At 39.4% G+C, this 20,836-nt stretch overlaps 1 protein-coding gene across 2 annotated transcripts in view; it reads left to right on the top strand.

Annotated features, from left to right (window-relative positions):
- IRS2 (insulin receptor substrate 2) overlaps positions 1–20,104 on the top strand; it is a 32,564-nt gene extending 12,460 nt beyond the window's left edge. For both annotated transcript variants that reach the window (XR_011738596.1, XM_065829660.2), the window contains one exon: positions 17,666–20,104. Coding sequence is in view for 1 of the 2 variants with exons in the window: in XM_065829660.2 (XP_065685732.2) it covers positions 17,666–17,670 (5 nt within the window). In the remaining variant the exon portion in view is untranslated. The remainder of the gene's footprint in view (positions 1–17,665) is intronic.
- Positions 20,105–20,836: the final 732 nt, after the last annotated feature.

Genomic DNA, 20,836 nt, shown 5'->3' with positions numbered 1-20,836 from the left:
TTTGCTAGTTAGTGCAAAACCCCTTTACATCACCAAGCTGACTCCTTCAACTACCGTGGTCTCTCAAGTGCTTGAATTATTAAGAAGTTATGGTGTGAATTTCTTCTGCAGTCATTTTACCAGCTTCTCCGATTCTAATTTTTTCAAACTCCAGCGAGTTGTTTTAATTTGCTTGAAAAGGCAGACCTAATGTCAGGTGATGTGTCCAAACAAAATTTTCACAGATACCAAAATAGTCAAGTTGTGAGGGAATTATGAGATTTGGATCTGGAAGGTTGAGGTAGAATTCTTCTTCAAGGCAGTTGCACTTGTTTGGGTTGTAGCATCATTCATTTTTACAACATGAACATTTGGAAAAATTCACAGGAGGGTGGACCTGAATCTTTTACAACAGGTGTCAGTCCTGGGCAAAAAGTTTATGCCAAAATTAATGAGGTACAAGCATAATAACACTGGCTCTTTAACATAAGTGAAAGAAAAGTTACATGTTTGTTGTAACAATCTTGTACAGAAGCTTGATAAAAATTTGTAATGGTGATTAATATTCAAGTTGTTTGTGAACTATGAGAAGTCACTTTATAATAAAATTATTATTAGTTTTGATCTAGCATAAAACTTGGAACATTTATGTTTGGATTTGGAATCAAACTTTCATAACTTAAAGCAGGGGTATTTAATTCACTCAATGATTAAGTTACATAATTAGTGCTTAGGACTTTTGACAATAGTTATAGAGAAGTGACTATGTGGAGGAGCATTAGGAAAATAAATAATAAATAAAATCCTGAGGCACACAATACTTGACAGAATTGGCCATAAACCTGAAATGGTTAGTTCTCAGGACTTCCTAATCCTAATAGTCTAGTAGTTGCTCTCAGAAATATCAACAAGAGATTCTAACATGCACCAAAACCAGCGCTTTCATTTGGATATCTACAGGAATGTAACTTATTACACTGTTCTTTTTTAATCTTTGAATGTCAAATGAAAGTCCTGTCAAGATCAGCTTTTCACTTGTGTATTTTAAAAAAATAGTAGATTCTAAATAAATAAATTGGTAGTATTCAGTTGTTGAATGTCCACAAATAGGATGGTTTCCAGATACAAATGTACTGATGTATTTCAGCATTATAAGTGATTTCTAGTCCAGGTCCTCTCTTAATTTCGTTCCATTAGTATGAATGTTCAAGTGACAGTAAACTAAAAGCTTTGTAAGGTATGGTAACATCTGTTATTTAAACACAAAACAAGCAAAAGGATTAAAACCCACAACTTGATAGTAGTGAAATAGCTGGACTCTCTTGTTATTGATTTTTAGTAGAACTAGAATTCAGCCCTCAGGAAATAAATTGATGGACTTCTATTTTAATAAATGTATGCTAGCCTATGCGAGGGAGTGGAAACGATAGATCCTGAGATAGTGCAGCCTGAGCGAGCAGGGTCAGGCTGGTGAGCCTGAATGTGGGGGAGCTGGGAATGGGCTGTGCAGGGTGTTCAGAGACCCCGCTGCTATTCTGTGGAGTCTTTACCAGAGGTCACTGAGAAAATCTCCTCTGAGTCTGAAATCATGCGCAAAGTCTTCAGGCTGCTTCATTTGTCATGAATAAGGCAAGCGTTAACTGGCCATGCTAGTTTTGTGGATGTTATGTTGTCATATGAGGAGAAGATACTACAACATGTGTGATTCCTTTCCCTCCTCAGTAGATGTTTTCCATTTTGTTTGTGTGTTTTCCATTTTGTTTGTACTCATAGATTGGCTGGTGTAGCTTTTCCAGTGTTTCAACCATACTATTAAAAAAAAAAAACATCTTGAGAATTATTTACATGATATTTTTGGTCACATAGATTGAGACTTGTATTCTACTTACTTTTACTTTGCCAAATGGTATGACTCTATTGATTTTCACTAATAACTTCTATGTTGTTATAGTGCAGCTTGCTCTGTGTCCTTCCTTAAGCGTAGGAGAAGCAGAATGCTGGAGTTAAAAAAACAACAAACAACAACAAAAACAACAACAACAACAACAACAACAAAGACAAAACAACAACAACAACAACAAAAACCCCAACAACAACAAAAAACAAAAAACCCCCAAAAAATAAAAGTGCTGGGACTTTATAACATGTACCCAGGAAACACTGAGCTCTTTTGAGGGTTGATGTGTATGAGACAACGTTAGACTTTCCACCCGAGTGGAATGAAGTGTGTGTGTCTCATCCTTAGTCAGGTATCTTAACTCTGAAGATGTTTTAAGTATTTCCTGTTAGTTTGCTTTAGATCCCAGCCCCGTTAATTGGGTACTGATTTTTTCACTTGCCTTCTTGAGGCATTTTACTTTACATTTTGTAAAGGGCTACCTGAGCAGCCGACTTTTCTTCATTCCACTCTGGAGGCAAAGTTCTATTAAGTTCTGCTGAAGGTGCCAAAATAGTAGACCAACAAGTCTGTTATTGAAACTATATCTTGAATTCTTATTTGCTTTTTTTGTTTGTTTGTTTTGGTTAATAATGTAAACCCGTTATTATTTTTTTTTGACTGTGAAGTGGGTTTATGTTACTCATATTGGTGTAGCTGCAGGTTTGTGTGTGTGTACCTGACTAGAATCTTTATCTTGCTTCTGTAGTCTTAAGAAACATTTCACATTTTGCTATGTCTCCAAATACATTACCTTGTTATTTGCATCAGATATAAACAAAGAAAATTCTTACCTGGAAAAGGGGAATAAAGTGCATTTGATACATAAAGGTCTGTTGTCTCATCAGTTAAAAAAAGCACCATGCTGAAAGAATTATATTTGTTATTTGTCAGTTTATCCAGGAACAGGAAACACTTGTCCAAGTTCCGTGATCTAATTTAAGAAAAACATTGGAAATAAGTGATACCCATATCAGCACAGGATATAGCATTGTGGGGCTATGACTGTAACTGTCGTAATGAACAGCATTGCCATCTGTCTTCTAAGTCTGAATTTCAGTTCCTTCAACTTTTCTGCTTAAGTAATGTGGTAACTTTTAATTTGACAGAGGTTTCCAAGATTTTTCATAGCAGCAATGTGATATTAATAGGGAGGCTTGGAACAATTTCTCTTCTTTCTCATGTATTGTCTGAGGTCCCTTTTTGGGCCATTTGTGACCACGTAATATCTTTCTGGAATAGTTATAATTAATTACTTCAATTAATTTTTCCAATGTACTTTAATTAAAAATAGCTAGTGGAAATAAGGACTTCTGATAAAGTAGTCCATAGGCTGTAATTTGGAAAGCTGTGATGTGGAGGAACCAGGCACAGCCTGTCATGCTGGGCTTATTTTACGTGTGTTTTATGGAAATGGTTAAGTGACTTTGCCCAAGTCCTGTTCCTGTTCTACAGGAAAGTGCATCTGTGGTCTGTTGTCTCAAGCATAGGTGGGATCTGGCTTTTTTGCTTTACTTCTTTGATGACAGTTGGAGAGGCAAGAGGCATTGTCAAATTGTCGTGCCTTTTATTAGTGCTTCAGCTTGGTCTGTTTTTCTTCCTCGTAAACAGGCATCTTGTGATTGCTGCAGAAAAGTTTTGGTAGGATTGTTCAGCGCAGACAGGATTGTTTGTGATTTGGCCTGTTGGACACGGGACTATAAGTAATAGGCAGAAATATCCTCGTCTGAGGCCACACGACTCGAAAGTCTCAGGGCACCTTAACGTAGGTGTTCTGAGTGAAGCTGCTTGATTCCCGCTGCATCACGGATTCCAGTGCAAGTGTCTCCAGTACACACCAAGGGTCCGTGTTCCTGGTTTAGATTTCCATATATGTGGTGGTTTGTTGTTTTTTTTTTGGTGGGTTTTTTTTTTTTTTTTTTTAATTGAGCAAATATTCCTGCACTTTATGTAGAACTGAGAGGTTTGGCTCAGTTTCTAAACACCTGATTTGCACCTTATTAGGAGCCTATTGGAACAGTCCTCTTAAAATAAGGACCCGCCTTCCATAAGTAGTCACTGGAAGGATACAAGTGCCTTTTATGTATGGAAGAAGCTGGTCGAAGACAGACTTGGAGATGGGTACAGACCTCTTTGTCTTCCCTGACTACAGAGAGAACCTATACGCTTGGCATAAATGGAACATCTAACATCTAGAGGTCTGTGGTTTGGTGAGATTGAACTGTGTGGAGTCTATTTTAAGCAGAAGGTCTAGAAATGAGACTGATATTCATATGTGGATCAGCTGGCGTAGCTAACAAAGTATTCCTGCCTGACCTAGACTGTGCTCTCTACTTAGTTGATGATGTATTGTACTTGTTCAGTAAATGTGAAATTAAAAGGGATTTGTGTTTTCTCTTGCTATGCAGCTGCTGCATTGTTGGCTGAACGCTTTTCAGTGTATTTCCTGGTCAATCACAATACATGAAATACTGAGCGATATCGGGGCCTGAGCACTTGGAAGTAAACCTGGCCTTTTAAAGGTGCAGACGCCTCAGGGGAAATACTGATATTTTGCAAGGTATTTCTTCATGAGCGTTGTCTGCGATCTTTCCTTTCTGTTCTTCACGGAGCATCCTTCTAGCACAGCATCTTACCTTTATAAAGTCTTAACCTACTGCACAGTATGCTACAGGAACTTACAGTTCCTTAATGTGATAGCCCAAAGTGTTCGTCACACCTATTTGAGATGTCCTAAGCAGCTTTAAGAGCGGGGATGCTGGCAATGGGAGAAAAGACACACATATCTTCGTGTACTGGAAAGCCTCTCTGAAGTCTAGGGGAATTCTCTGCTGAGTATTGTGGGATTAGAGCTGAGGTCTTATGTATCCAGTTTTGGGTGACAAAGATGGTTTTAAATCTGTTTTATAGAAACACTCGTGGCAGCACAATACAATTTCAAAAAGATGAGTCCCAATCCTACAGTTGTGTGCTCAGATATACTGATATAAGTAAAACATTTTTTTTTAAATGCTGTATTATACACTGACAACCTTTTTAAGAAAATTAAGCATCATCAGTTGTTTATAAATATGTTTACCCAGCAACAAATCAGGGGAGTGGAAAACAAAACAAAGACACTTGTGTGAGAGTACTTGTGAGATGAGGAAAAAAGAACCAAACTAGAACTGATGAGACTGTAGAGTGCAGCTCTGTTTGTATAAATATTTACTGAGAGCTCTTCTAATTACAGAAGAATCTTGCTCTGGAGTTAGCAATATTGCACATAAATGGTGCTAATTTTTTTGATCTGTATTTTCTGAAGTCTGTTTGAAGTTTTGAGAAAAGTGCTGTGAAAGCACACTGCTCTGACAGCATAGTATTTTTCTTTTTATTTTTTTTTTTCTTGGGGAAGGGAACATTTTGTATTGCACATCTCATGGCTGGAAAACAATGAAATAAGTGCTGTTTTCTAAGCTGAGAGTTACTGCACGTCTCAGGTATATTCTTGCTTGTTCCTTAGGGTAGGTAGAACTTTGTATTTTGCATTCTCCTTCTTTAGCTACATTAGCATCTCTTTGGTCTTGCAGAGCTAATGAATGTGCACTTGCTTCACTTTAGGTCTGCAGTAAGTTATTGGATGCGGAGGATTCAAGGCACATTCACTGGCACTGGGAACAATCTCATTTTAGTACAACCTGTGTTTCTTGCTTGAAAAAGAAAGTAAAATGTAATACGAGTAAGACAGAGGAGGTAATTGCTCTGTATGCTTTCTGCTATCACAAGTTATTTTATGACCAACTTCCAGTTTTTAAACTGATGTTCTCAGAAGATAGGTTTTAACCATCAGAAGTACTTCTCTAAACAGTAAACTTTTTGCCTATGTTTTCCAGTGGAGTAGCGGTTAGCCTTCAGGACTGATACGTGGATGATATTTTTGATGCCCATGTGGTAAAATACTTCCTCTCCTTTCACATCTTAGCTTAGTATTAGATTCTGTATGCGATACAATCCATATCAGCTTCAGAAAGAGAAGTTAATCCATCTTGAGGTTAAATTCAGAGCAGGAAGTTACAGGTGCCTGTGTATGTTGCAAAAATGCAACATAATGTTCTTTTTTCTAGGATTTCTCAGAACTGCAGTTGATGCAAGGGAGAATGCAATCCAGTTTGTAAATAAGAAATCTACAAATACGTTCTTTGAAACATCATTTTTTTTTGGTTATTGGTGGTTTGTCTGTTTATTGAAGGAATAGTAGGAAATGTCTGTTGGGGGATTGTGTTAGAGTGGCTGTTTTCAAGGATACTTATTGGTTTGCTGTAGAGTGGTAAGTATTAAGGCTGAAGTGGACAAAGGTGTTGAAATCATCAGGGAAAGGGCATCTTGCTAAATATGTGAATCTGGCTTTCAGACAGTAACCACTGTGCCAAGCATAGCTATGGGTTGCAAGCCTACAGTCCCAAGGAGGTTAATGAGAGCTTGGCTCATGGTGGTTAACGAGCTGGCTAGGAGTACTGTTCTAAACATTATCTGGAGAGATGATTGTGTACCAGAGGAAAGGGTAAGATGTTTTAATCATTCTCTGTGGAGGTGTTGTAAAGTATTTGCTTAAGCTCAAACTTTTTTGGTTCTGAGCAGGATCTGTCTCCCAAATCTCATGTATGAACTGTGGGACCAGGACGCTTTCCAAGCCCTGGGTTCATTGCATGGACGCTCCCATCACCTTCTGACTGTGTGGAAGGTGACGGACAAAGGCCCAGGTCTGCATCACCTCCCAGTCTCCATCCTGTCTCCTGATACTCATCTAGGGGGGAAACCCTGCCTCAGGCAGGGAAGGTTCTCTGGTGGCTTCCCATAATAATTTTGCTTACAGCTCAGGATTTCAGGGTGTTGTGGTTTAACCCCATCTGGCAACTGAGCACTGCACATCTGCTCACTCAGTCCCCCGCAGTGGGATGGGGAAGAGAATTGGGAGGGTAAAAGTGAGGAAACTTGTGGGTTAAGATACAGTTTAACAGGTAAAGCAAAACAAGGAATTACTTCACCACTGCTCATGGGCAGACAGGTGTTCAGCCATCCCCAGGAAACAGGGCTCCATCACACGTCATTGTTACTTTGGAAGACAAACACCATCACTCCCAACTTAGATGATTATAAAACATCAACTGTAATACTACAGTGAGCAGGAATAGATCTGTGAATATTCTTGACTAATGATAAGCTAAACTTGTAATTCAAACAGTAATAGTTTTCCTACAGAAATATTTTTAAGGCTTAAAAAAAATTATTCACAGAAATAGGTAGCTTCTCATCTTTTGGTTGTGTAGTGCACCCATGACAGTGTACTGACCCTGGTGTTTGGGTGTCACAAGCGGAGTAAGTACCCAGGTGTGTTGCAAACGAAGTGAAGGAACATGCTCAGGGGTGATGCAATGAGCAATAACTTACTCTGCTTGGAGGAAAACCTTCTGGTTACAGCTTGAGTGGCAGCCAGGAGCTATGTCCCTGAAATGTGATGAACTGGTAATGCTCTGCTTTGGTTTTAGCTCACCGCCATTGTGAAATGTTTGGAAATGGTCTGGTAGTATGAGGAAGTCTACCTTTTCACAAGGGTTTGTTGTAATAGCTTTTTCTCAAAAATTTCATCTTCCAAATTCTTTCTGCAGTGTTGTTTCCAAGCACTTTTCTGGAGTGGTTTCATTTTTTTTATGTGTTGCTAACAGGAGCATTACATTTGATAAGTCATAATCACAATTCTATTCAGTTAATTTTCTGTGGTTAGCAGAAAAATATATTGTGCTTGTGTGCAGGTACAATGCCTGGCACTATAGGCTCCCTTAATAGAGGTTTCCAACAACAGCAATATAAAAACACCAAAGCTTACAGAATAAAAAAAGCCTTTAATATAAGGAGGCCCTGGATTTATTCATGGAAATATTTTACCTTTTTTTTTTTTTTTAAACCAAGTTTTTGTATATAGAAGCTTGAATTATTGTTGAAGGGGAATTAATAAATGAAAGAGGTTAAGGGCTTAACCTGATTCGTGCTTCTGTACTAACAACTCTGAACTACAAGGCATAGCTTTAAAAGAACAGGTGTACTACTATATGCAACAAGATTAATAGCTCAAGTGAAATATGTAACTGTTTAATGACTCAGTAACGATCTTCAGAAGATACAAGATTGAGAAATAAACTGTTCTTTTTTTCTTTTTTTTTTTCTAAGCAGTGTTCCCCAAAACACATCAGCTTGTTCTTCTTTCAGCCTGAAAAAAGGATCCTAACCTGGTCTCATGGAAGAAAACTCTTTAAACTTGGACAGAACTAACTTCAAAAAACCCCATAGGAAAAAAAAAAAAAATCTTTGCGTAAACCTACTGGGAAAAGTTTGATTAAAATGAGAATAAATTGTAGGAGCTATCTGTGTCAAATATTGAAAAAAAGATAATACCTCTTTTTCTCCTTTTGTTTTTATTTTTTTTAATTTAGTCCTAAAAAGGAGACTTTAAGTAAATGATCAAAATGAAGCAGGGAGCTTTGTTAAGAAATACTGGACATCTGTGGGTACCTTTTTCTCTTGTAGGGAATTTTGTCCCTTGCCTCTACTGCAGTCCATATATACAGTGTAACTGATTTCCCATCAAAGTGTTGGGAAACCTTTTCAGGTAGCATAGAGCACAGTTTTTCTTTCCCCAAGAATCCTGCAGAAAGTTTTGGTCAGGTATTCAGAACAGGTGTTGGCCAGATGTTCAGAAGAAGCAGAAGGAGATAATTCGTCTTGCATGTTCAGGTGTGAAACTCCTGTTTACAGGATACTAAAGGTTTCTGTGGAGGGCAACAAGTTGCAGGAGGTCCTTGATGGGTAAATCATTAGATGACAGGTAAAAATTTGGGCAAGTATCTCTGTATGCTTGTTCTGCTTTTTATAGTCTTGCTTAAGCAACTGCATTTGACCCACTGTCACGCAGACAAAGCTGGGCCAGAGCAGTATTAGGCTGTGTCAGTACAGCTGTTTTGTGCTTTATTGCTCATTTCATTAATTGGTTTTGGGGAGGCTTTGGTGGTGGGGATGGTGTCTTTTTGTCATGCAACGTGAAGTCTGCAACTTCTTGCCTAGCTTCATTTCCCTCATTCTTCTATTACTGACTGAATCACACCAACAGTGGTGAGAACACAAAAGATTTCTAGAAGAACATTGACAAAAATTGCAAATTGCCCTTTAAAGTCTTTTTCTTACATACCATGAGATGCTCAGAGTTGCAAACGAGGGTGTAACAGCAACAGAAAGCAGTAGGGAAAAGGTTGACCTCCCATGCATGCCAGGTTGTTCCCCTTAGCCCTTCCCAGCTTTCCTTTTCTGTCCTTTAACTCCCCATGTGTCTCTTCTGTGAGAAGCAGCATCTCTCTGGACATATCTCCTGACCTGGAAGTCCAAAAGCTGCAGCAGCCAGCCTGACATTTAGTGTGTGATGGTGCAGTGCATTTAGATGCCAAGTTAGATGCATGAATTAATGTGTGAAATGCCAGGGTTGTTTCGGTCTCCTTGGTAAGCAGTCCAAAAGTCAGTTTGTAAAACAGGCAGGTAGTTGACTGTGAAAGATGAGGAGAACCTTGTGTTTTAAAACATGCTGCTCTCTGGAAGATAAATGTCTTCCTCTAGGATGGAGGAATGCTCCAATCTCCGTAAAGACTTTGTAAATCTGAAACCTCTTTTGATATTTGGTGCCTAAACCTGTTGGACAGTGATGGAGGCAGGGATGAGTCTTTCAAAGAGTGCCTGGGTGAAGTGTTTCTGTTTCCGGGTCCACAATATTTACCTGGCTAGAGCACTCAACCAGAACTGACCAGTATCCAGTACCTTTCTGACTGAAAAAAAGAAAACAACTCAGTCTTCTTTCCACACTCCCCATTTCTAGCCCATCTAAGCCATATATTCTTTGGTAGAGTGCTCTTGTTCTTTCTTGTTGAAGCTGTTTCATGGAATATTTAGGTATCCACTGTAGTGGAAAGGGAGAGTGAATATGACTTCCCACAACCTTCATGAGTCCTTATCCCTATTGCCATGAATATTTAAATTTTTAATATGAATAATTCTTCAATTTAATCACTGGAAATGACTGCATTTTCTCCCAAGTGAGAGAGAGAAAAAGCATGCTTTTAAGCTATTTGAGAGTACTCTTAACATTGTGCGTTGAGGCATGTTGATGGAGATAACCCAGTGGCTTAGAAGAAGCTATTGGATTTTAGTATTGACCACTGGTATCTAGAATGGCAGTCAGGTTCTCACTTGCAGATCTAACCAGAAGTCTGATTATGCTTTTTTTTATTTTCCTCCTTGTTACCTGCCTAATATAGGTCCACTAACACAGACGGCATTTCAGTTCGCAGTTTGTGAAAATATCAAGCTCTACTTATGAGAGCTCTTTTTTCTTGTCAGACCTTATTGCCCTTGCTGATGACTACTGATGTGTATTAGAAGAGGCACAAATATGCCTTGGATATCCCAGCTGAGCAAGCTTCCCAGCATTTGCAAAGGTGTGTAAAAGAATATGGTCTCTGCTCCTAAAATGAATAACAAGTCATATACCTCACACACTTCAAGATCTTTCATAACTCATATTCGTCTGAGCCTGACATGAAATAGGGCAGAAGAATTGTTGCTTAGAAGCGCCTGTTTCTTCTCCTTTACTATGAGGAACTAGAGTGACTAGTTCCTCGTGGGGTGAGTAGGTCAGAGATGTGAAGATGCACATTGGCGATGGCAGAAGTTTGCTGAGTATTGCCTAGTGTATGCTGCAGGGGCAGACGCACTAATTCAGTTGTTTTTGTTGAGTCTCCGAAGATGGGGTTGGTAGGTAGTTCAGTGTATTAGTCACCAGTACCTTTCTCCTCACCCTTCATCACTTGTAAAGGCAAGCGTGTCGTTTTACAAAAATTCTGTCTCTTAAGAAACTTCCAGCCTCCCTTTATGTCCAGAGTGGTGTTGCTGGAGTTCGCTCATTGCTGTCAGTCTGTTCCTGGGAAGAGCTGCATTCTCTCCTTGGTGTGATAGAAGGAGCTGTAAAAATGAAGCCAACGGCCTAATTGAGGCCACGTTTGCAGTGCTGAGTTTTGAATCTGCTCTGGTAAAGGAATGGTGTGATGATTGTAAGGTGGGAGGCAATTACAGTTGCATGGTAATGGTCATCAGACAATAATGTTCCACTATGGTTAAATCCTGTACCTGTGAACTGTTGAGTGGCTCTTTATCTGACTGCCACAGACTAATCTTTCAGTGGCAAATTCTATACAGTTTCCACAAGGGCTAGTAGTTTAAACTAAAGGAGGTAAGATTCAGGCTGGACATAAGGAAGACAATTTTTATAATGAGGGTGGTGAAACACTGGCCCAGGTTGCCAGGAGAGGTGGTAGATGCCCCATCCCTGGAGACATTCCAGGCCAGGCTGGACAGGGCTCTGAGCAACCTGATCTAGTTGCAGATGTCCCTGCTCATTGCAGGGGGGTGGACTAGATGGCCTTTGAAGGTCCATTCCAACCCAAACTGTTCTATGATTCTACATCTGCTTCTCTATGTTTGTTTCTGTCCCTCTTACAAACTCCCAGTGAGAGACCAACAGGACCAAACTTCCCCCTCCCCCGCCCAGCATTTTGTTTGCTTAGAGAAAGCATATCGGTTTTGTTTGTTTTCATGGAATATTTTTGAACAGTTGTATATGCAACTTGCAAGGGAGAGGATAACTGAACAGATTTCAGACAGTACTGTGTTGAGTTTTTTGTCTAATTTGTTTTATCCCTAATAATGGGATTAAATCACATCTATACAAACTTGTTTAATAGTACACAGTGGCTGTAGCTCTGAAATTAAGAGGTATAATGGCAACTGTATTAAATTAATCCTGGAAAAATGAGCATGTCTAGTTTCTTTATTTTAAATTTGAAGTGCCTATTTTTATTATAATTGATATGGGAATTGTATTTCTGGACCAGCACTTTAGCTATAAATTCATTATAATGACATTTGTAAGTTGAATCCTTTATTTTCCACATAATTACATTTTAATGTTTAGTTATTCGTACTACAAGATCTATAAGAACCTTGACAAAATGATATGAAACACAAATTATGTCAGATTCTGAAATCAACTAAGCGTAGCTCTCATCTTCATTTATTACTTCTACCATAGACTTGGCTGCATAAACTCTAGTGTAAGATTGCATGTAAAATAAGTGCTAGTCGTGTAAATACATGGTATCAAATACATATTAATTTGATTTTAGTAGCTTTGGATAAAAGTTGACACTCACTATGAATTGTAAAGATTTGTTCATGCCATTATATAAACATTTTAGCCTCTCGCATGTGCTAGGACAAATCGAAAATATATATATACTTTCACGTGCTGATATGCAGCATCTTTTTTCCACATAATCTAGTGCTTTGTTCTCACTTTAGAAGATAGTATCTTTCTCTACGATTATCTTAATGCAATTGAAGATGTTATGATTTCTTAGCTATTTGACACAAGAGGAAAAGTACTACAAGGTTCATTTTAATATAGATAACTGTGGCTGCAAAACTTCTACTTTACTCCCTAAAAGAAATTCAGTGATTTTTTTGTTTGTTTGTTTTTATCAGTCATGAAGAATCTGTGTTGACCTGATACTAAAGTCATGAAACAAAAGAGAAGTACCTAAATAACAGTGCATGCTGTTTCTTAGTGGACTAACATACCAAAAGAGCATAGTTACTTGGGGCAGCATGTCTCTAATTCTAATCAACCATTATTCATTTTAAAAAATAATAACATGGCCTTTTAGTTTCATGGTTTAACTTGTTTTTCTCATCAAACACAGAAGCATTTTACTTTGGGTGGATACTATTCATGGGCTTTGTAAACTACTGGAGCATACTGCTTTATCTTTTCCTGCGAAGTGTTGGTGAGCGAATGTTTCAGCTCTGATCGAAACCTTTTCTGGTGATGATGGCCAAGCTCAGCTTTATTTGGTGTGAGCATTCCTGCTGAGCAGAGCTCAGATTCTCTGGAATTACTTGTGGAGAGGCATAGCTCAACTCATGAGTTGTTCTGTTATCTTTAGCAGGGTTGCCTATGTACTTAATGTTACATATAGTATTCATTAAATTGCTTAATGAGAGTTGGAACCAGGTCAGGATTTGACTCCTACTGTGCACCTCACAGGTAGCAACCCAGGGAGCAGCAGGCTGCATTCACGTTGGGATGCTTGGCCAAATTTGTGAGCTTACAGTGCATGTGTGCATCCTACAATCCCTCCCACAAAGAAACACTCGGAGGCTGCGGTTCAGACCATCTCCTGTTGCTGTCAGTGCCAGGTCACCACGGGTTTGTCACCATCAGGACCTGTGCGGTCCCTCTGCACCCTGAGCCTCTGCCATTTGCATCCCTGCTCCGTTTGTTTGCTGATGCTGACAGCTCTGGGTGTGGGAAGGGTGCTATTGGGGTGCAGGGCTGCCACCTGTGCAGGTGCCTGTGAGGCATGGTGGGGTTAGGAGGATGGTGCAACCAGTGGGGCAGGGGGAACACTTGCCTTTTCTGGCTGGCCAGTTGCCTCGCCCAAGGCTGCACTTCTCCTCCTGGGTGGGATCTCCCCATGGGTGGGATTCATTTCCTTGGGCTCCACTGTCTAATGGCCCAGTGCCCACAGGAGGACGTGATCCCTTATGAGGAAAGGCTAAGGGAACTGAGTCTCTTTAGTTTGGAGAAGAGGAGATTGAGGGGTGATTTCATTAATGTTTAGAAACATGTAAAGGTTGATTGTCACAAGGATGGAGCCAGGCTCTTCTCGGTGACAACCATTGATAAGACAAGGGTCAATGGATACAAACTGGAACACAGGAGATTCCACTTAAATATGAGAAGAAACTTCTCAGTGAGGGTGTCAGAGCACTGGAACAGGCTGCCCAGGGAAGTTGTGGAATCTCCTTCTCTGGAGACGTTCAAAACCTGCCTGGACACATTCCTGAGTAACCTCATCCAGGTGTTCCTGCTCCGGCAGGGGGATTGGACCAGATGATCTTTTGAGGTCCCTTCCAATCCCTTACATTCTGTGATTCTGCGATTCTTTAACCTCCAGATTCGATTGTATCAATAGGACTGCTTTTCCAGGAGAAGTTAGTTAGCAGCACTCAGGGGCTTAATCAATTTGGCAGGCAGCGAGCGTGGGGAGGGGAAACAAAGGGACAAAGCCACCGAGTGATCTGGCTGGAGTTGGGGCAGGAGCCTGTGGCGGAGCTGCGGGTTCTGTGTCTGATGCCTGATCTGCTCTGGTGATGGTGCTGCCAGTGGAATAAATTTACTGTTTCTGAATCACCAGCAACGTGTTGTGCCATGAGCCACATGTGTAGCTGTTCCTGTCTGTGTGCTTGTTAGCAGATGAGAATTGTTTTTAGGAATTAAGAAAATTTTCATTCATTGCTTGCTGACTTTGAAAATCTATAAGCAAACTAGATCTCCTTTAATTGGCTAACCATTGTATTCTCTTCACAGTATATTTAACAAGTCTTTGAGTATTTGGTAGTTTCCTAGGAATGTGTGTGTTTATTATCTGATTTGTTCCCTGAGAAGCACTGGTGGAATCAAGTGACTTAAGTAGTTTTAGAAACTCAGGAGTGATCAGGGATGCTTTTCTTAACAAAGCCCAAAACCACAACGAAACCTCAATATTGACACAATGCTGCACTTCGTATTTTGCTCTGTGTGTGCCCATGGGGAGTGAAGTTATCAAAGAACATACTCATGTCCTGTAGGAATTTTATTTAGTTCCTGAATAAAGACAGTGTATACTGGTGTGACTTGCTGTGTAAGCACAGTGTTGACCTGAGACTTGAAATAAGTAAAAGATACTAATCATTAAAGTAAAAATTAACAGTGATATTGATGTTTGGTTGGTTGATTGGGTTGGTTTTTTTTTTTTGTTGTTTGTTTTTCCTTGCAAGTAGGTTTCTTCTGAAGCTGGCATTGCTATTATGTAGATCAAGTGGTAGCTGTAGTTATTCTTCCTTTCTCGATTCAAAGCTTATTTGAATCCTGATTCAAAGCTTATTGAAGTCAAAGGAAATTGTTTAATTATTGAAGACTGTGTTTGGGTTAGATTTTGACTTACAGGTCAGCATTGTAGACTCATTGGATTATGTGTTTGTTGTGTCTTAAGCTCTTAGTCCTGCACCCACAGTCCCATCATACACCTACAGAACCATCTGAACCACATTTGGAAGTGTGTTGAAGCATCGGCCACTTCATCTGCTCCAGTTTAATTTTGGCTGGCAAGTGCCTGTTGTGCTGTAAGAGCAACAGCAGGTTTACTCGGTTGCTAATAACCCTCCCTGATGACCGCCCAAGGCTGACACACGTCTGGAACCGTACTTGTTTGTGTCCTTTGTGCATACAAAAAAATCTTCTTCCTGTGATTTCCCTAGCTGAACACTTTTTTTTTTTTAAACCTTATTTGGCCTTCACTATCACGTGGCTTCTTTCAGGAACCTACATTTAGTTGTTGGGTTGGTTTCCATTTGGAGGAGGAAAGCAATAGCAGAGAGTCAGCCTCTGTCTTTAAATACTCACTTCTTTGCCTACATGATGTATTTATTCTGCTTCATTAAACAAAGTGTTTTGTTGGGTGGCTCTTGCTCAAACGAGGGATCTCAGCTCCCTTCTGAGAACCATCCATCCTGCCATGTGCTCTCCCATGCAGCCATGCTGGACGGTGATGACTGCTAGTGCAGTTGTTTACTTTTGATTCCAAACTCTAGATCTGAAGTGTACAAGAACCTCTTAGGGCACACTGTCATGTTATGGGATCTTCATCATCTGTGCCAGCTGAATTTACAGCTCCTTGACAGCAAAAAAGAGGAATCTTGCTGTCCCTCCACGCTTTCCATGTCCTCCTCCTTCCATCTCGGCTTTCCTACTGCTCCCTCAGCTCCTTTTTCCTCCTGTATGCACCTGAGCGATTATTGCCCTTTTGTCCCACTGGCAGTTTTGGGGCTTCCTTCATTGCATCGTAACCCAGTGGAAGTTCTTAATTTGAAACACACACACGAACACGCACACCCCACACCCAAACAACAAAAGCTCTTGTTCCCAAGTTTCAATGGATAGAGTTGACTTAGTATCTGATCAGAAAAGTGTCAGCGAATAGCCATGGGTGGGGGCAATGAGGTACTCTCCTTTTGGTCGTGGCAAGCCATTAGTTCATCTCAAGCTGTGTGATGAAATGAAATCCTAAGGATCTGGTCATATAGCGTCTCCAACGATTGCAGCAGGACTAATTCCTTAAGTAAACCTTAGGTCTGAGAGATTCAGCAGCACTTTAGCAATTCTTGCATCTGTGTCAAGATATGTCAGCCTTTGGTTTTGTGTAAACTTGAAGGAAAAGGCTTTCTTTAGGTTTATCAGAGGCTTACGTGTACTGAAACATGCACGGATAAGCACTATGCTTACTTTGGCATCCAGATTTCATATACAATTTATTTTGCTTTTATGGTCCCAAGGGAATTAAAACTATACAGGAATATTTCCTGTATCCATACAGACAAAATTCATGGGTTATGTCCTTTACAGACTTTTTCTAAGTAACAATGTTAGTTCCTAAAGTGTTCCAAATAACTTCAATTTTTAGGATAATACATCATCAAACTAAAATTTTCATTTAACTTGTAAGCTTGGAGACAGCTACATACAACAAAAAAACCCTGTTATAAACTATCAAATTAACTAGACGCTATTAATAGCACTTAATGTGAAAGTAGTATTGCAGCCTGACATTGTATTGGGATGTACCACTTAGTTGGCACCTTTTGAAATCAGGTGTCAATGTTTTGTCATGCAAAATATAGCGTCTTGGTGTTTTAATCACTAGTGTTTGTGCATTGCTGCTTTTCAAATATTATATCGAGCAGGAAAAATCTATACAATAAGCAACATATTAAGGAAATTCTGATTTTTAATGACTGCGTTAGCAAACCATCTTAATGTTGTGAATCACTATAATAATGTCCCTTTATGGTAGTGGCGTGTACTATGTGTTAATTTTTTGCAGTGAAAAAACAGGAAAGGAGTCAGCTGCATTCTTTAAAGTAAGATGGGTCACTTTGTAACCGTTTCGATTTACTGCATAATTCACCTTGACTGTTTAAGGCAGCTTTGTAGTCGGTTATCTGGAGAACATTCCCTCTATTTGCCTGTCTACCCACTTTTGTACTTCTGGAATAATAGTTGTTTAGTAATTCAGATAACTAAGTTAGAGGAAGGTTTTTTAGCTACTTCTCTTCTGTTTTTAGAAGACTCTTTCCCTCAAGACAATATAGTCTAAAAAAACTGGTTTTTAATATCTGATAATGGACAGCTTTTGATAATGCCCAGACAACTGAAAAACAATTGAGTTTGTACCTGCTTTCTGCAACCCCTCTTCCTTTCCACTGATACAACAATGGTCACAGCTTGAACTCTGGGGGATTTTGTGTTGGGTTTTCTAATCACTTCTGTCTCCCATGGTTTGCTGGTTTGAAGAGCCACATCTGGAAAGTTCTACAAAAAAGAGGTGGTATTGGATTGGGGAGTACTTCCTTCATTGCTTCTGCAATACCTTATGATGTATACAAATATAAAAGCAGTTAGTACGTACTTTGCCATGAAAACCTGTACTGAATAATCACTTAATGGTAATTTTTGTGTTTAAATCATTGATATGATTTTTGTTGCAGCTTTTACTGACTTTGTTTCATTTTTATTTTCAGAGTGAAGGAGTTAGTTTTCTCACCATGACCTCAAACAACAGAGTACAACATTCAACAAAGCTGCTCAGCATATACCTTTTTGTTTTGTTTTGTTAGGATTTTTTTTTGGTAACTGAAGCTGCTTAAGGTTTACTTTTTGTTGTTGTTCTTGTTGGTCCAGACAGTTACTTAACTTTCTAACTGTTGTGGACTAAACTGCGCAACAGATCTGGGAGGAAGGGAAAGCAACCTGCCTAACTCATTACCTGTCCATGGCATCTACGGTATCATTTTGCTGCTGTTTTGACAGAACTTGGAGATGCTCTTTGGATTGTGGGAACTTTTCTGCCAGCCTCTTTAACTAACGGCCGATGCCTTCATTTCCTTTTGTTTTTCTGCAAAGATGGACTGTATTTATTCTTCGGCATATTAGAGGATTCTGTAACACCTGCTGAAGCAGTAGGATCTGGTATTTACTGGCATAATTTCAAGCCTACCACAGTACTACCTCAGTTCAAAGTAAAGCCGGATTTGCGGTGTTGGTGTACGACAGGACCTCCTTGATCTCGATGCTGGGTGTCTCTCGAGAACGGTTGTCAGCCTTACTGAACTCGCAATGCGTACAGCTGCTGCTGCTGGGTTGTCAATCACTAGCCGCAGGGGTTTACTTCTCAGACAAAGCCGAACCAGGGCACTGAAATGTATAAAACAGGATGAAACTCTGTGGATCGGACTTGGACGGCGGATTCAGAGTAGTTTAAAAAAACACATATTAAAAAAGTGTAACTGAAGCATAGTAAGTTAAAAACATCAAACTCTATTGGGGGTATCTCTCTGTACCTTTGATACACTTGTTTAATCCTCTCTATGTAGGTGTTTATGTAGGTACTTCAGATTGCAAAAGCCTTTTCTCGTATTTACAAGCTCACTTTTGTCAGCTAACCCTGTTCTTAGCTGCGTTTCTTGTAACCAAAAATCCACATAGGCATGCTAGGAATGCAGGGATGATAATGGGTGTTGGGCAGATTCAAGCGCTAATATTAACACAGTATTATCTTGCCATTTAGAAAGTCCTGATATTTGCCTTCTACCAGGAAAGCATCGTTGCAGCTGGGGGCATTATTACAGGGAAGAACCACCGTTGCAGTCACTTATCCTGAGTTCTTCTCAAGGCAACCTGTGCATCACATTTCCAGTAACCTGAAAATCCGAGTGGTGTGGTGGCCACTGTCACAGGTGTCACATAGACTAGCAGAATGTCATGCCACCTTGTTTCTCCTTTGATAAATTTATCAAAAGGTTCATATACATATAAAGGGTACCACCCCAGTGCCTGCTTTGATAGACATGTAAGTATTACTAAGTTATTTGAGTTACGTGAGACTTTTTTTTTAATCATTGTGCTAGGTGGAACCTGTACTTCACTATAATTATAACAATGCATTCTTTTGGGATATTTTTTTCCTGAGGAAGACGAGAGTCAATGTCTTAAAAATATACTGAAAGGCAATGCGGTCTTCCTGCTTACGTGCTGAATTTTTAGAACTGAGGATTGTATTACAAGACAAAGATGAATGTAAACTAATTCCTTCCCTACCCCATGAAACACTTCATTTTTCAGTGTGATTTTTGGGGTCTTAAATCACAGCAATGCATAGGCTAATACAATATTGGATCTAAAATCATTTTAAATATCTAATCTGTCTGGTTTAGTTTAGTGTTGTTTGGGTTTTTTTAAGTAATAATACAATAAATGGTTCTAGGACATTCTAAAATGCTGCTTGTTCAAGTCTGGAACTAGGAAAAAACAAACAAACAAAACCCCAACCTTTGACATTTTCTGTCTGAACCCCCTCATAGCACTGAGTGTGGTACCTGCTGAATTCAATGTTTTAAGCTTCTATTCTGAAGTAGCCCTCTATACCAATCAAGAAATCATGCCACTAAAACAAACAGCTAAAATGCATACAGCAACTTCAAAACAAAAACTTGACAATATAGTAAATTCTTCTCTATCCTGTATATTTCACAAAGGCATATGCAATACTTACATTCTTAATTTAGTTTACAGAATGGAACCAAAATGTATAAATGTTATGTTTGCTAAAATTTCACAATGTATATTGGGTCTTTGTACATTTTGCCTGACTTACCTTAAATTTAAAATATTTTTTGCTATATAACCTTAACAGTTATTAAGCAGTGTTTTCTTTTTGGGTACGTATTGTTTCTGGATATCAAGATGTTAAATATATTTCTTGCTATTGTGATATGACAAGAGACTTAACTTATCTTGCTGTGTCTTCCAATGTACACGCTGTATATAAGGATAAATGTGATGCTGCTGGAGACCAGAATAAACGGAACTAGAGTAGTGTATTGTATTTAGTCTGTATTGATCATGGATGCTCTCCTTAATAGCCATATGCAATAAAATACATTATTTATGAAAGGAGTAAAGTATTTGCGTGCCTGTTTTCTCTAGGGGTGGAGTGTTTTTTTTGATTATTTACATAAAATCGGTTTATTCTCTCTCTTAAATGGAAACACACTTTCTCTGAATAAATCTTCCTGCACTGCACATACTTAGCTGCTTTCCTTTTAACTTGTGTAACACTCTGGAAGATAACTAAGTAATTTTAGATCTTGTTTAAGAATAAAAAGTTCGGTATTATAATGTTTGTATACTTGAGGAAATAAAGAGGAGCAGAATTTGGTCTTGACTTTTAATTCCAGTTTTAAGAGTGAGTGGAAGGCTATGGGAGTCCTGACAACCTGTTTAGTGGGAACAGACTTGCCCTCTCCGTGATGTAAAGTTCACAATGTGAATGGGAATCTAATGCTCTCTGTGAGTATCTATCTTAATCTGCTGGCTTGTGTGCAGAGACTGCAGGGTGCTGTCACAGACACCCTGGGGTCACCATAGCCTGATCTGCTCCTGGTCAGTAGGAATGTCCATTATACTTGTGTAAACTACCCTTTTTCAATGTTCTTTGCACCCAGATCACTGACTCATGACAGTGATTGTGTTGATGAGGGCAGGGGCTGACAACAGGAGGTCCATGAAGAGCTTGATGTCTCTTTCACAGCAGGGTTTGGCTGAGATCTCTCTTGCTTAAGCTGAGCAGTGTCTGAGTGACATGTCTTTGTTGATCACATGCAAAGCCTGCTCACGCAGGTGGAGACAGGGAT

The sequence above is a fragment of the Patagioenas fasciata genome, chromosome 1 (genome assembly GCF_037038585.1).
Source record: "Patagioenas fasciata isolate bPatFas1 chromosome 1, bPatFas1.hap1, whole genome shotgun sequence".
Lineage (NCBI taxonomy): Eukaryota > Metazoa > Chordata > Aves > Columbiformes > Columbidae > Patagioenas > Patagioenas fasciata.
The sequence above is the reverse complement of the archived record's forward strand: the minus strand, read 5'-3'. Positions and strand labels throughout refer to the sequence as shown.